This window comes from Parus major, chromosome Z (genome assembly GCF_001522545.3).
Source record: "Parus major isolate Abel chromosome Z, Parus_major1.1, whole genome shotgun sequence".
In the NCBI taxonomy this organism is placed as follows: Eukaryota; Metazoa; Chordata; class Aves; order Passeriformes; family Paridae; genus Parus; species Parus major.
The window spans coordinates 36,579,851-36,592,045 of NC_031799.1; the positions used below are offsets into that span (position 1 = coordinate 36,579,851).

The 12,195-nt window shown below is 40.2% G+C and overlaps 1 protein-coding gene across 2 annotated transcripts in view; it reads left to right on the forward strand.

Annotated features, from left to right (window-relative positions):
• NTRK2 (neurotrophic receptor tyrosine kinase 2) overlaps positions 1-12,195 on the forward strand; it is a 198,518-nt gene that overhangs the window by 136,944 nt on the left and 49,379 nt on the right. For both annotated transcript variants that reach the window (XM_015652980.3, XM_015652987.3), the window contains one exon: positions 9,026-9,156. In XM_015652980.3, the coding sequence (XP_015508466.1) occupies positions 9,026-9,156 (131 nt within the window). The remainder of the gene's footprint in view (positions 1-9,025; positions 9,157-12,195) is intronic.

Here is a 12,195-nt window from a genome sequence, read left to right on the forward strand (position 1 = left end):
AAGCTTGAAAAATTAAGCATGTGCTATGCTTGTGTGGAAACATAGAAAGATTATTTTTTTTTCCCCAGCGCATTTATAACAGGACAAAAGAAAAGTCATCTTTTCTTTGCAATTTTTAAGGCTTTGATCCTGAAAAACCCCCATCATGTTCAGTCTTGTAAACCCTTTGCAAATCCATTTTGTTGACCTAAAAGTGAAATCTTGCAGGTCTTTTTTGTTGGAAGGTAGCACAACGTAATAATCTTCTGACTGCACTGTGGCTGCTGTAGAGGTATCTGTCACAGCCCAGTTGTAAAGATGGATTTTCTGGGTGTGCCTTGCATGCATGTGCTGCCAATTACATCATAAGCACTGGAATTCTGGAACAGTAGCAAGGCCAAGGGGAAAATGCCCTATGGGGACATAAGGCTCTGTGTATGGCATGTCCTGACAAAAAGGTGTGCCAGTCTGGCAGTGGAACAAAAACAGAGCAAGTGCCTCACCAGTGGAAGAAGGCAGAAATTCTGAAGGACAGCAAGTCTGTAAAAGGGACTGGCTTCTTGTCCAGGTTTGTCCACCTTTTATGATGTTTTGGTCTTTTCTCCTGTCAAATGGGGCACAGACAATATAATGCTAACTCCTTCTGTGTACCCATAGGACAGAGGGCAAACTGATCTTCTTGCTGTGCCAGTGTGTAGGAAGACTCGAGACATGCTATTTCTTCATTTTGATGTTTTTTGTTGTTTTTTTTTTTTTTTTTCAGTAAATAATGCATGATGAGGAAGATCTTATATTTGCTTTGTTTTTCGTGTTAAGTGTCTTTATGTGTCATTTGGGGATCCTCCTCAGACATGGCTAAACTCTTAACTTTTCTTTCTGTTTTAAGGCCACTTGTGACAAAATCCATAAAGGAAAGAAGAAGATATGTACAGAATCATAAGAGCAAATTACCATGTAGCAGCAAAGCCTTAGCTGTGTGCAGTTAAGGAAGCAGGCAGAGGCTGAGCCTTGTGCTTAGGGGAAGGGTTTAATTTGATTGGCTAAAAGAAAGCAAAGCATAACATAAAAATGCATTAAGATTCAGGTTCCTCACAAAAAGCCACACGGTGTGTTGCAGCCTGATAGAAATGTAAAAGGAAATGGGAAAAAAAATAAGAAAAGGGTAAATAATCTGCTCAAAAGTGAGCTGTAAGACTGGGTTCTGTCATGCTGCTATGATGTTTTCTCTAATATTCCCTTTTCTTTCTATGCTCAGTTAGCTGCAACAGGGCAGACCTACCCATCTAACATGGCTGATCCGATTCTATGCTGTCTTTCAGAAAGATAGTTCAGCAAAAGGTAAAGATTGAGTATGTGCTTAACTTTTAAAAAGGGAATAGAATTTCAGCTATGAGCCAAGTATATGGTTTATTCCTTCACAAGCTTGAAAGCTCCATTTGCTTTTCATATTTCGCTTTGAAAGGCCATCAGTAAAACCCTTCTGTACTCCCTCATGTAGAGCTGTTACTGATAGGTAAGGCTTTATAAAGCCTTACCTATCAGTAACAATAAAGAGCGCTCCTTTGCACCTGCCTAGGGTCCCTACATCTCTCATTACCACAACATAGAGCCACCAAATTATTTCCTTTTCCTTTTGAAACAAGAAGAGCAGTAGCAAAGCTGAGAAATGTAGATCAAAAACAGTGCAATCTCCTTTGAATTTCACATTATATCCATTTACTCTAAGCTTGAATATGGTTCATCTCTGGAGGTAGTTTCTTTCAGGTCCTACTTCTCAAGCTGGCACTGTCAGATGCTTTTCAGACCATGTCCATTTCTGAAAAGAGAGATAGAAAAGAGTTACTATTTGGAGTACCGTATGTTTATTAGCCCTTCCCCCTCTGCAAGTATTTATTATATGAGATATGTTACATGGTATTCCCCCCATCCTTTTCCAAGTACTCCTGTTTCTGTGATACAGAAGATTCCTAAAGATTAGCATAGTGTGGAGGGAGAGGATTTCCAGGTCTGAATGGAAAGGGTGTCCATGTTGAGATCATTGTCTCCAGTTAAATATGAAAGACAGACTAGATTTGCAACCATAAAATAATGCTAACAGGTTTTACATAGCAACTCACACATAATAGACTCTAAGTTGTATGATGATTAATTAACCTTTTGGAAGAAGCGCGTTGAGATTGGCATCTATAAATTAAGTGTATACATATCTGCAAAAGCAGTGGTTTGTCAAACTCCAGCATGGTTTTCTGCTTAAAGCTGATTTACCATACCATCCTGAAAAGCTTTTAGTAGGCTGGAAGCATCATAGAAAGAGAAGTGCAGGGTGATTAATTCTGAAAATAGCCAAATTTAGCTTTCAGCTATTCTGTTCTATCCAATTGTTTTAGCATGTAAAAGATCAGTTGCTAGGGCTTGAAGGTCTTGTGCATCTCAGTTTAATATGCAAGGGCAATTTTATGTATGGATAAACTGTTGACTTTTTTTTTTTTTTCCATGAAGGTGAGTTAAGTTAATCAGACTCATGCATTTAAGACAATGATGACATTTTTGTTAGAATTTATTCTTAAGTAATGCTTATTTGAATATAATGACCCAAAAAAGTATGGCATCATGGCTATCTGTAGCCAAGCTGAGGGGATCCTGGCCATCTGAACCAAATAAATTCTTGTAAAAAAAAGAGTAAAGTGAAATGGCTCACCAGGAATCAAATATTAGCCCCAAAAGACAGTAAACACTTGTGTTTCAGACAGACAAGAGCCATGCCAGCTACAGCAAAATGAGTTTACAGTGGACAAGATCTGTGGTGCCCCTGCTGCTCCAGGCAGGTAGAGGAGAGCTGGGCACCCACCAGAGCTGCAGCGCTGTGTTACAAAGAGAAGCCTAATTCTAACTCAGGAAAATAAAAATTCTGTGTTTTAAATATATATCCTGTGAGGATTTAAATTGTAAACAAAGCAACTGAAAGGTTAAGCTGCAGCAATCACAGATTTATTTGGTTTACCAGATGTAGCTCCGGACCAGTAGGAAGTAAGTGCCTGGGAATTATGCCATTCCTGTGGCAGTCACTTGTTTGCCTTTCATAAATGCCTCCAGTTCTTCCAGGAAGTTCAATTCCTGTTCAGACTGGTATTAGATCCTAAGTGGGCCATGCCTTCCTTAAGGCCCATTTAGGATCTAATGCCTGTGACAAGCCTGACAAATCACTGACGGCCACCCAAGGGATAACTGTTCTACCACTCTTGAATTATACTGTGTTTTTTCCAAGGACACAAAACAAGATTCAGAGTGCTTCAGAAGCTGGACTTGAACAGGTAATGTGACAAGGCCCAAGTGCCCTCCTGGCCTTGTTTTCTGTGAGTCTTCCCTATTCAGTTTTCTACAGCCTGTACCAACCCCTTTCATTTAGAGCAGAGTACCTCAGGTACTGAGATGAGATTTTCTGTCAGCGTATTTTACTTCTGTTGAAGATGTGTGAGTTGATTCTCAGCTGTGGACTATTATATATACATATATATAATGGAGGGTGTGTGTGTGTGTGTATAAATATATATGCACTCATTTATATATACACAGATACATACAAATTAAAAATGTGTATATATATTTATACATGGAAACATTGTTTGTATCTACAACAGCTGGGCATGAGCCTTACATGAGCAATTGTTGCTGCTATATGGTAAAAATTAAACAGTAGCACTACACAAAAATCTATACAGAATAATAAGTAATGAATGTTGGATAATTCTAATGTTGGATAATATCTAATGGGATAGATGCATCAAATAATCAGAAAGATACAGCTGAGTTGACCTATTTCTGTACCCAGGCAAGGCTGACAGGTCAAAAGGTTTAAAAAAAAAACAACAAAAACCAAAAAACTCCCACCATTGTTGTTGGCTTTTACTGCCATGTTAGAGAGTAGATTTCTCAATAAGCCAAAATTTCTATTCTGGCGAGAGCTTCTAGAAACTGCAGACATGACCATCAGTCTAGACTTGCTGCATGCTGTTCATAGTGAATTTGTATCCTTCTGCTATAGGACTCCAGCAGAAACTTTTCTATACAGGCAAATGCTGTACAAATTTGATACACTATCTAAACAATCACTTGGCCATTTACAACTGTTTTTTTTCTAGCTAGGTGTTAGAAATAGTTCAATACACAATTGCCATAGAAATATTGGGAAAAGGAATGAAGAAATTTGCAAAGGGTCTTTCTGTGGGACCTTGTGCCACATCACAAGCTAAGTCCTTGCTGTTACTGCCTTTAAACTTTAAGCAGCTGTGGGTATAGTATTATATAAGATTATAATATAAATATAAATAATAAATTATATATATATATAAACATTATATTTTTATGGACTATTTATGCCCAGTTTCTTGGCATTTTGAAGTCCTCATTCTCTTCTCAGAGTCCTGGCACAACAAATTTCTTCAGGACTGCCCCACATGTGCACCACTAGCAAAATTTTGAACAGTATCCTCAGAAGCAGACTCAGCAGATAATTTAAGTGGATGTACAACACAAAAGGATATTACAGTGTTGGCAGTTCGGTGAGCAGTGATGCCCATCAGCTGTTGTCTGTTTATTGTCTGTCAGTGAGTCCAAGTTTCAGTCTCTCCATAAATCTCGCTCTTCTCATGAGGTATATGGGAATGCATTTGAAACCTACAACATTTGTAATATTGTATTTGGTTGAGGTCTTCAAGACGAGACACTCACATGCATACCACATAAGTATTTCACTTTTGTGCTCTTTAGGAAATCCAGCCTTAAAGGACTAGTGTAATCTATGGATGTGAAGAGATATAGGGAACTGATTTTATATTTTTGTCACAACCCTGGGAAGAGTGGCTACCAGTTGGGAAAAATAAACTGGAAATAACTTATTTTAAAAGGATGTTTAAAATTTATCCAGAGAAAAGTCAAGACAATGCCTGGTGAACTGGAGAAAATTTTTTCCTGGGTGAAGGAAATTCTGTCTCTTTTCCTCATCAAGAAGGGCAAGAAGGGTGTTGATTACATGTATTTAATACCAAACCTGAAAAGGCCACTAAAACTATCAGGGAAAGTCCCCTAAAGACCAAGGGAGGAAGATGCAAACCTGACAAGTTAATGATTAAGAGACAAAGAAAAAGACATGCATTTTTATTAACAATGAAACGATTACACATGAAAGGAAGAGGATAGTTCAGCCTTTCAAATCACAACTAGCACAACTCTCTTCCTGGAGACAGTCTTCTGCCATATAGAAGTCATTTATTATCAATATTATGCTCTATATAGTTTAGAAGGTTTAGTGGTAAAATGTGAAGACCTATTGTTTGTGACCAAGGAGAAACTCTTTCACTTAGTCACATTTCATTTTTTAAATATGGGCCAAAAAATGCTAATTAATACTGCTGCATGTCTTGCTGCCCCTGGCAGGATTAATTTGTGTCCAACTCAGGGAATTCAATGTGATGAGGTGATTCTGAGTTGCCTGTTTTGCTGGAACCCATTCCAGAATGTGGTGTGGCCCTCTCTGTTCAGCCTCACCATCAAAGGTAGGTTACCTGGGGAGTGCAGTCCCATACCTGGAAATATGTTACTGCATCATTTCCAGAGTGATATGCTGTCTGCTAGTGAGTGAAATACCTAAAGATCCAGCTCTTTTTGTGAGGTGTTTCTCTGATGCATCATAAGATGAGAAGAGAGGGTTTTTCTGCCATTGCCATCTGGTTCTCTGTTTCCCCTGAACTCATCCATGGGAGTCCCCTGCTTTTAAGGGTATGGCTGCATGGGTATTATTTTAACATAGCCTCTTTTCAGCATTTACCCTTCTTTAATTCATTTTGTCTTGCTCCATGTTTTATATTTAATTTCTATCTGAAATGTTTCAACTCAACTTGGCTTTTAGCTTAATGGAACATATTTTTTTACAGAAATCATTTGAGATTTAAAACAGAGATGATATGACCTTAAAAGTACAAATGGCAGGTCAAATGAAATTGCCACTTAGAATCAAAAGGAGGAAAATACATAGCTGTCATTCGAATGTTTGTGTACCTTTTCTTGTAAGACAGTGTTATGAGATGACTTCTTTGTTTATGTCACCTCTTTGGCCAAATTCTGCTTTATTTCTTCAATGTAAATCCAGGATAATCTCTTGGACTTCAACAGACATAATTTTCTTTATCCTGATAGTAACTGAAAGCAGATTTTGACCTGAATTTTCCAGTGTATCTCTTGCTCAAGTATCCTCCCACTGAAGATGGTGTCATTATGGCTGGGGCCCTGAGTGTGCTAAATGGATTTTTTTCCTTAGCTCATATATCCGTCACATCATATGTGTTTGATTTACTTACATTTTTCTTACATTTAATCTCTGCCCATTTAGTCATACTTACTGTCATTTTTTATTTGTTCAGTAACTCAGTGCAGCTCAAAAAGGTAACAGGAATGGATTTAGCATAACAAGTTGCAAATAGATTCTGTGCAGACCTCTTCTGCGCCTTGCTGTGTTTCAGCTTTTACAGTTTGGTTTATGGGATGGATTGTTTATTCAAATTCTAGGTTTATATAAGAGTGTTTAACAGCAGCTGTAAGTGTACTACAGAGAAGTATTGAATATGTTTCTTATTTATTTTTATTCTATTGTTTGTAAAGTCCTCCAGGAGTTTCACAAAAAAACTCCTTTGTACTGCTAGGCCCAACATTAGCAGTATAATGGGCTCAAAATGGAGAGGATCCACACAAAATTCAGACTGTCTTCATCATCAAGTCTTTGGCAGATGTGGGCAGAAAAAAAAATTAAAAACTGCCTTTGCTGCCTTTCTCCTCTGAGAAAGGAAGATAGGCATCCTCCTGCCAATGCCTCTACTGGTAATACTACTAGTAAAGCAGAGGGAAAGAGATTTCCCCAAGAGGCAGCGTTGGATGGTAGGTTTTTTAGAGGACAGGGGGTAGCACTCATTTGTTACCACAAATTTTTAAAGCTTAGGTGATGAGATGTGCCACATTCTGTCGCTCAGGTGGCATGCCAGGGCAGCAGCCCTTCAGCTCTGCTGGTCTGCCTTGTGACCAGGGTTAGCAGAGGCCAGCGATGCTGGGTAACTCATGCCCATGGGCAAAGGGTGCGTTTTGGTTCAGGCCTATCTTGTGCTGGCTACATATTGAGCCTTTCTTGCAAAGCCAGTGCTGAGGAGGAAATGAAAATTAAAAGCAAATTCTTACTGGCTTCTAGCACGGACCTGCTAAGGTAGCTGGCCAAATAAAGCATCACCATGACAAAACTTAATTTGATGCTAGACCAGTGTGTGACAAGAGTAAAAAGTAAAGGTACCATGTAGCCTCATTTCATGTATACCTACTGGGACATGTGCCCTCTCCTGGAAGACTTGGCACTGGAAAAGGAGGCTGCGAATATCCCCTCTGGAGCCACCAGCTGTGGGGAAAGCAGCAAAGCCTGGTGAGTCTGGTGGGCTGTGGAGAGAATCCAGCCTTCACCACTCTATGCACAGTGTACAGGGGTGCTGCTTGCACACTGCCTAGGGCCCTCTAGCAGGTGCCAGCTGGGTCTGGTGGAGATCTGTTGCTTGGGTGTGCTGCCCACTTGATGCTGGCAGATGGGTGGTGGATTGCTCTCTCTCCAAGCCGGCTCCAGCACCACATTTCCCTCATGTCCACGGATATGAAATGTATTTATGTGCAGTGCGCTCGGGTTAGGTTGCTGTAGGCTTAAGGTATGGGACACACATTTTCTTCTCTTGTAAACTGTGATCCTTTTATCCAAATACTGGTGATGGGAATAGGGACAGGCTGTGTTGTTTCTCCATACTGATGTTATCATCAGCCCTCCTGCTTTAGCCATGAAGGTAAGGCGATTTTCTGTAAGTGGTCACCTGGTTTGGAATAGGCTTGTGACCAAGTATGGAGGCAGGTGTCGGTCTGCATCTGGTTAGATCCTAAAATATTGCCAGGGTTCAGTTCTGGTCCCTGCAGTTGAGCAGCCAAGGTGAGATTTTCACCCTTGCAGAAGCCAGTCTGATGCCTGTACTCTGCTATTTAATTCACTGAGTTTAGAATTTAAGTTGCAAATGGGCTTCTTCCAGGCAGGGTTAAATTTCAGTGTTTGCAAAGACAGCTAAGTGCACTGAGGTTAAAATCATCAGCAGATGCTGTCTGGATTGTACAGTTTCAGCAACACTAGCTGTCCACCCTATTGGCAGCTAAACTGCCCTTAGAACTGCTTTATTTAGCTTGAACGTTGTAAATTGATAATGTAGTCTACAAAATTTAGTACAATATTTTAAATATTAAAGATTTTAATGGAAGCTTTTGCTGAAAGGAGAATATAAAGTAAGTCAAAAAATGTTCATGGGCTTCATGAATCAATTGATTCTGGGCAGCAATTGAACTAAGGTTCTGTCCACTATGTGGACTAAAATCTTTGTCCATCTTTTGTTCCTTTTACTTTCAGATCAATACTGTAAATCATGTTTGTGAGAACAGAATTTCTTATTTTATTGTAGCTATAGTGTAGCAGAACTTGGGAAAGCAGTGGTTTACTTACAAGTGGTAAGTAAACCAGAGTGTTAAGTTGCATTTAGTTGAAAGAGGACACATTCGATTTTCTTGGTTTAGGTTAATTTTAAAACTTTTTGGATTTGGACAGGAGAGTTCTGCTATTGTTAAAGGTACAAAAGCAGAAAAGTTGTTAGAAAGGCTAGGTTTGTTTTCTGATTCACTGTCTTAATGTTTTTTAAAAAATAGCATTGGCTCTTAAATATGCTCTGCAGCAGTCATCCTAATGTGATGATAAATGTCCTCTTCCCAGGTGACTCTCAATTCCATGTCTTCTTATCCAGAAAATGCACTACCCTCCAAATACAAATGTATGAACTCAGTCTTTTTGCAGAAAGTGGTAAAAAAATGACATGTGGGCACTTTGATTCCTTCCTTACTTTACAGGCAATCCTATCTCCATATGGCTGTAAGCATGGGCTCCATCCTCGACTTGCAGCTCCCTTCTGACCTCTATTTTGTCTTCTTTTCACAGTTGTGCATCACATCAAGCGCCACAATATCGTACTTAAAAGAGAACTGGGAGAAGGAGCCTTTGGGAAGGTCTTTCTGGCAGAATGCTATAACCTGTGTCCTGAGCAGGGCAAGATCTTGGTTGCAGTGAAGGTAAAAGGGTTTAGGGTTACCATTATTCATTCATGGTTGCAACTCATGCTGTTTTATTTGTAAATGATCATGTTTACCTATTCCATAATCCCATGTTCTGATACCTGTAGAAGAGTTCACAAGGCTAATGGAGTGTTAAGATAATTTGGTATTTGATCGTGCTGTGGATTATAAAATGAGACCTGAATCTCATAAGGAAAAGGGCGGAAACAGATTGCGTCACGAGGTGGCCAAATCCTTTATGATCTGTCTGAAGCATTATTAAATATAAAAAATACTATATAGAAAAATAATATCTAGGTCATTAAAAATGTGTGTGTGTGTGTCTAAAAAATGATCTGTTACTAGCTAACTGAATAGGTTACATGTATAATTTCTAGGCAAAGAACACCTTTCTGTTTCAGGACTGTGCCATTCTTTCAGTTTGCAACTGAAATTGTCGGTGTGTAGTTTTCATTAATGTGGAGACCAAGCCTGCTTCTCTGCATGAAGCCTTTTTTGTCCCCCAAAATTCAAGAGCTGAGATTAGCTGTTGACCTTAGCTGTGGATGTAGCTAAAAAACAGTATTGGTGAAACGGCACTCTCAGAGTTCAAAAACTTTCCCTGAAAACAACCTCTTATCTCCATCTGTAGTGTTCTCCTAAAAACTAAACTAAGTGTCCAGCATTTGAAATATCTCATTACATGCAGGGGGAATAGATGTCCAGAATTTGGGCTGTGCCAAGTGACCAGAGAATAATTTTATCTGACAGGTCACAATTAGGCAACCATATGTGCATTTTGGATGAAACCACACAGTAAAAAAAAATCATGTGGATCATCTTTTTAATTTGGTAACAAGAAATAGAGTCTTGAATCTGGCATGGAAGAGCATGAAAGGAGGATAGTTTTGTAGAATGTTTCATCAAAAATAGTGGGGTTTTGGGTTTTCCAATGTAGTAGGCTTTTCAATACTTGGGAGTAGTTCAGTCATGTTGACTGGTGAGAAAAAAAATAAGCTCTGAAGAGATATAGCATAGACAGGAGAAAGCAAGAGATAAGAGACAACAAAGCTATATCTGAATAATTTTTTTTGTTGTATTTCGGTGAAGCTATAATGGAAATGGCCTTTATCACTTTAGGGAACTGCTTAATAGAAAAATAAAAGTATTTCCATTCACTTGCTCCCTTTGAAAATCCTGTCCAGATGGAACCTAGCACTTCTGTTAAATGCTGCACTGCACTTTCTGCTGCTCATTCTTAGTGTAAATCAAATGGAAGAGTACTCAGCCTTTAAAGGTATATATGTCTCCATAGACCTAGATGACAAATCTATCCATTTTCTGGGCAAGTTGTCATACTATTTTGGTTTGGTTTGGTTTTTCTTTTTCACACTAAATCCTCTCTTTATAGTGTCCTTAATAAAAATCTTGCAGGCGGCTCTGGGAAGAACTACCTCTGGGAACAGGTTATGCCCATTTTATGTTTCTGTTATTGGCTCTTAAAGATGTGACTCTGTTGTCACAGAGCAATTTTTTTGGTGAACTGAGCCACTGGATTGATCTGCATATAACTGGGAGATTAATTGCCTGATGTTTGTCTCTTCCACTGTGGGTACCAGCCACAGATAGCAGGTATCCCTCAGCCACAGTGGAGGTGAAGGGCTGGGGCCTCAACTGGAGTGCAGAGAGCTATCCTGTGTCTGGACTACATCTCTGAGCACAGGATTTGGCAGTTTTGGTCGTAGAGGAGCAAACCTGGATGCCAGCAGCAGTAAGCAGCTCCTGCTGACATACAACAAGGTCTTTAGAGAGCTTCAGCTCCATGGGCAAAACCAGAGCACACCCATCACTATAAAACAGATTTGATGAACCCAGTGGAAATAGGTACTTGCTGAAGAGTAAGGTGGTGCCAGGGAGATTCCAGCTGCAAGGAGGCACAGCCTCACCTGCACAATGGGGGTCACATTGGCTAGTGGTCCCTGTCAGCTCCCTGTGCCTGCCAGTTGCTGAAAAACTGAATGGCTTGTGCCTGGCCCTGAGCATCCCTCCTTCTAACTCAACATATTCACTTCTTATCAGCCAGCTAGTATCCAAAATGCTGATGTTGCTGCAGCAAATTATTTAGGAGCTAGGAGGCCCAGAAAAATCTGGGAAGATAAAAAAGATCAGGCCTAGCATAAAATACCAAAGAGCTTGAGCTTTTGCTCCTTTAAAGAGGAGAAAGCCAATTTGTTCGCATTGGTTTTGATTGATTTTTGGGGGCAACACAGAGTGTTTGGAAATATTTTCCATAGGACAAAACCTGGGCATTGTACTAGCATTGCCCCCAAAGCACATCATATCAAGACACCATTTGCTGCAGGCACTTTAAGAGAACAGAGGGCGGAGGAAGGAAAAAATACTGTTTTCTTGTGGGCCCATTTTACTTTGTTTGTTCAGGCCTGGGTCAGTACTGTGTCCTCACAGGACTGGATCCCCAGGCACAGTCTCACACTAGTGTAGCTTGTCCAGAGGGGAGGTGAGGCTGACAAGACACAGGTTAGCAACTGTGCTTCTGGCTCCCCTGAGAGGTTTTGCTCAGCTAGCAGACTGCTGTGTGTATGACATCAAGAACATTTCCATGGCACCTGCACAGGAAAATCAAAGGTTTCCAATTCTTCAGATGTTCAGTTCTGAGAAGGCTCGAAATGACCCCTTCATTTCTTGAGGAGAAATACCATATGTTTATGGGAAGCAGTAGCAATTACTTTGTAGGAGAAGGCTGAAACAGTAGAAAGCAGTAGTAGTAGTCATGTAGCTGTCTTGAGAGTTTGGCTGCCAAGTCCTGCTGATGTAGGTGGCAGCCCCATCCTCCTGCTGTTGCTCTGGCTGGCCCACGAAGGCAGCTCTGTGGTGTCAGAGTTCACGCTTGCTGCAGGGCAGCACAGAACACACACAGTGCTGCTACCTGGACAAGGGCTCTGTGGAGGAGAGTAAGTGTGGGCTGGTAGTCCAACTGTTACAGGATGAACTTGGCAGATGTGGAGCTCCTGTAAGAGCCAGGGGCCCCTCTGCTTC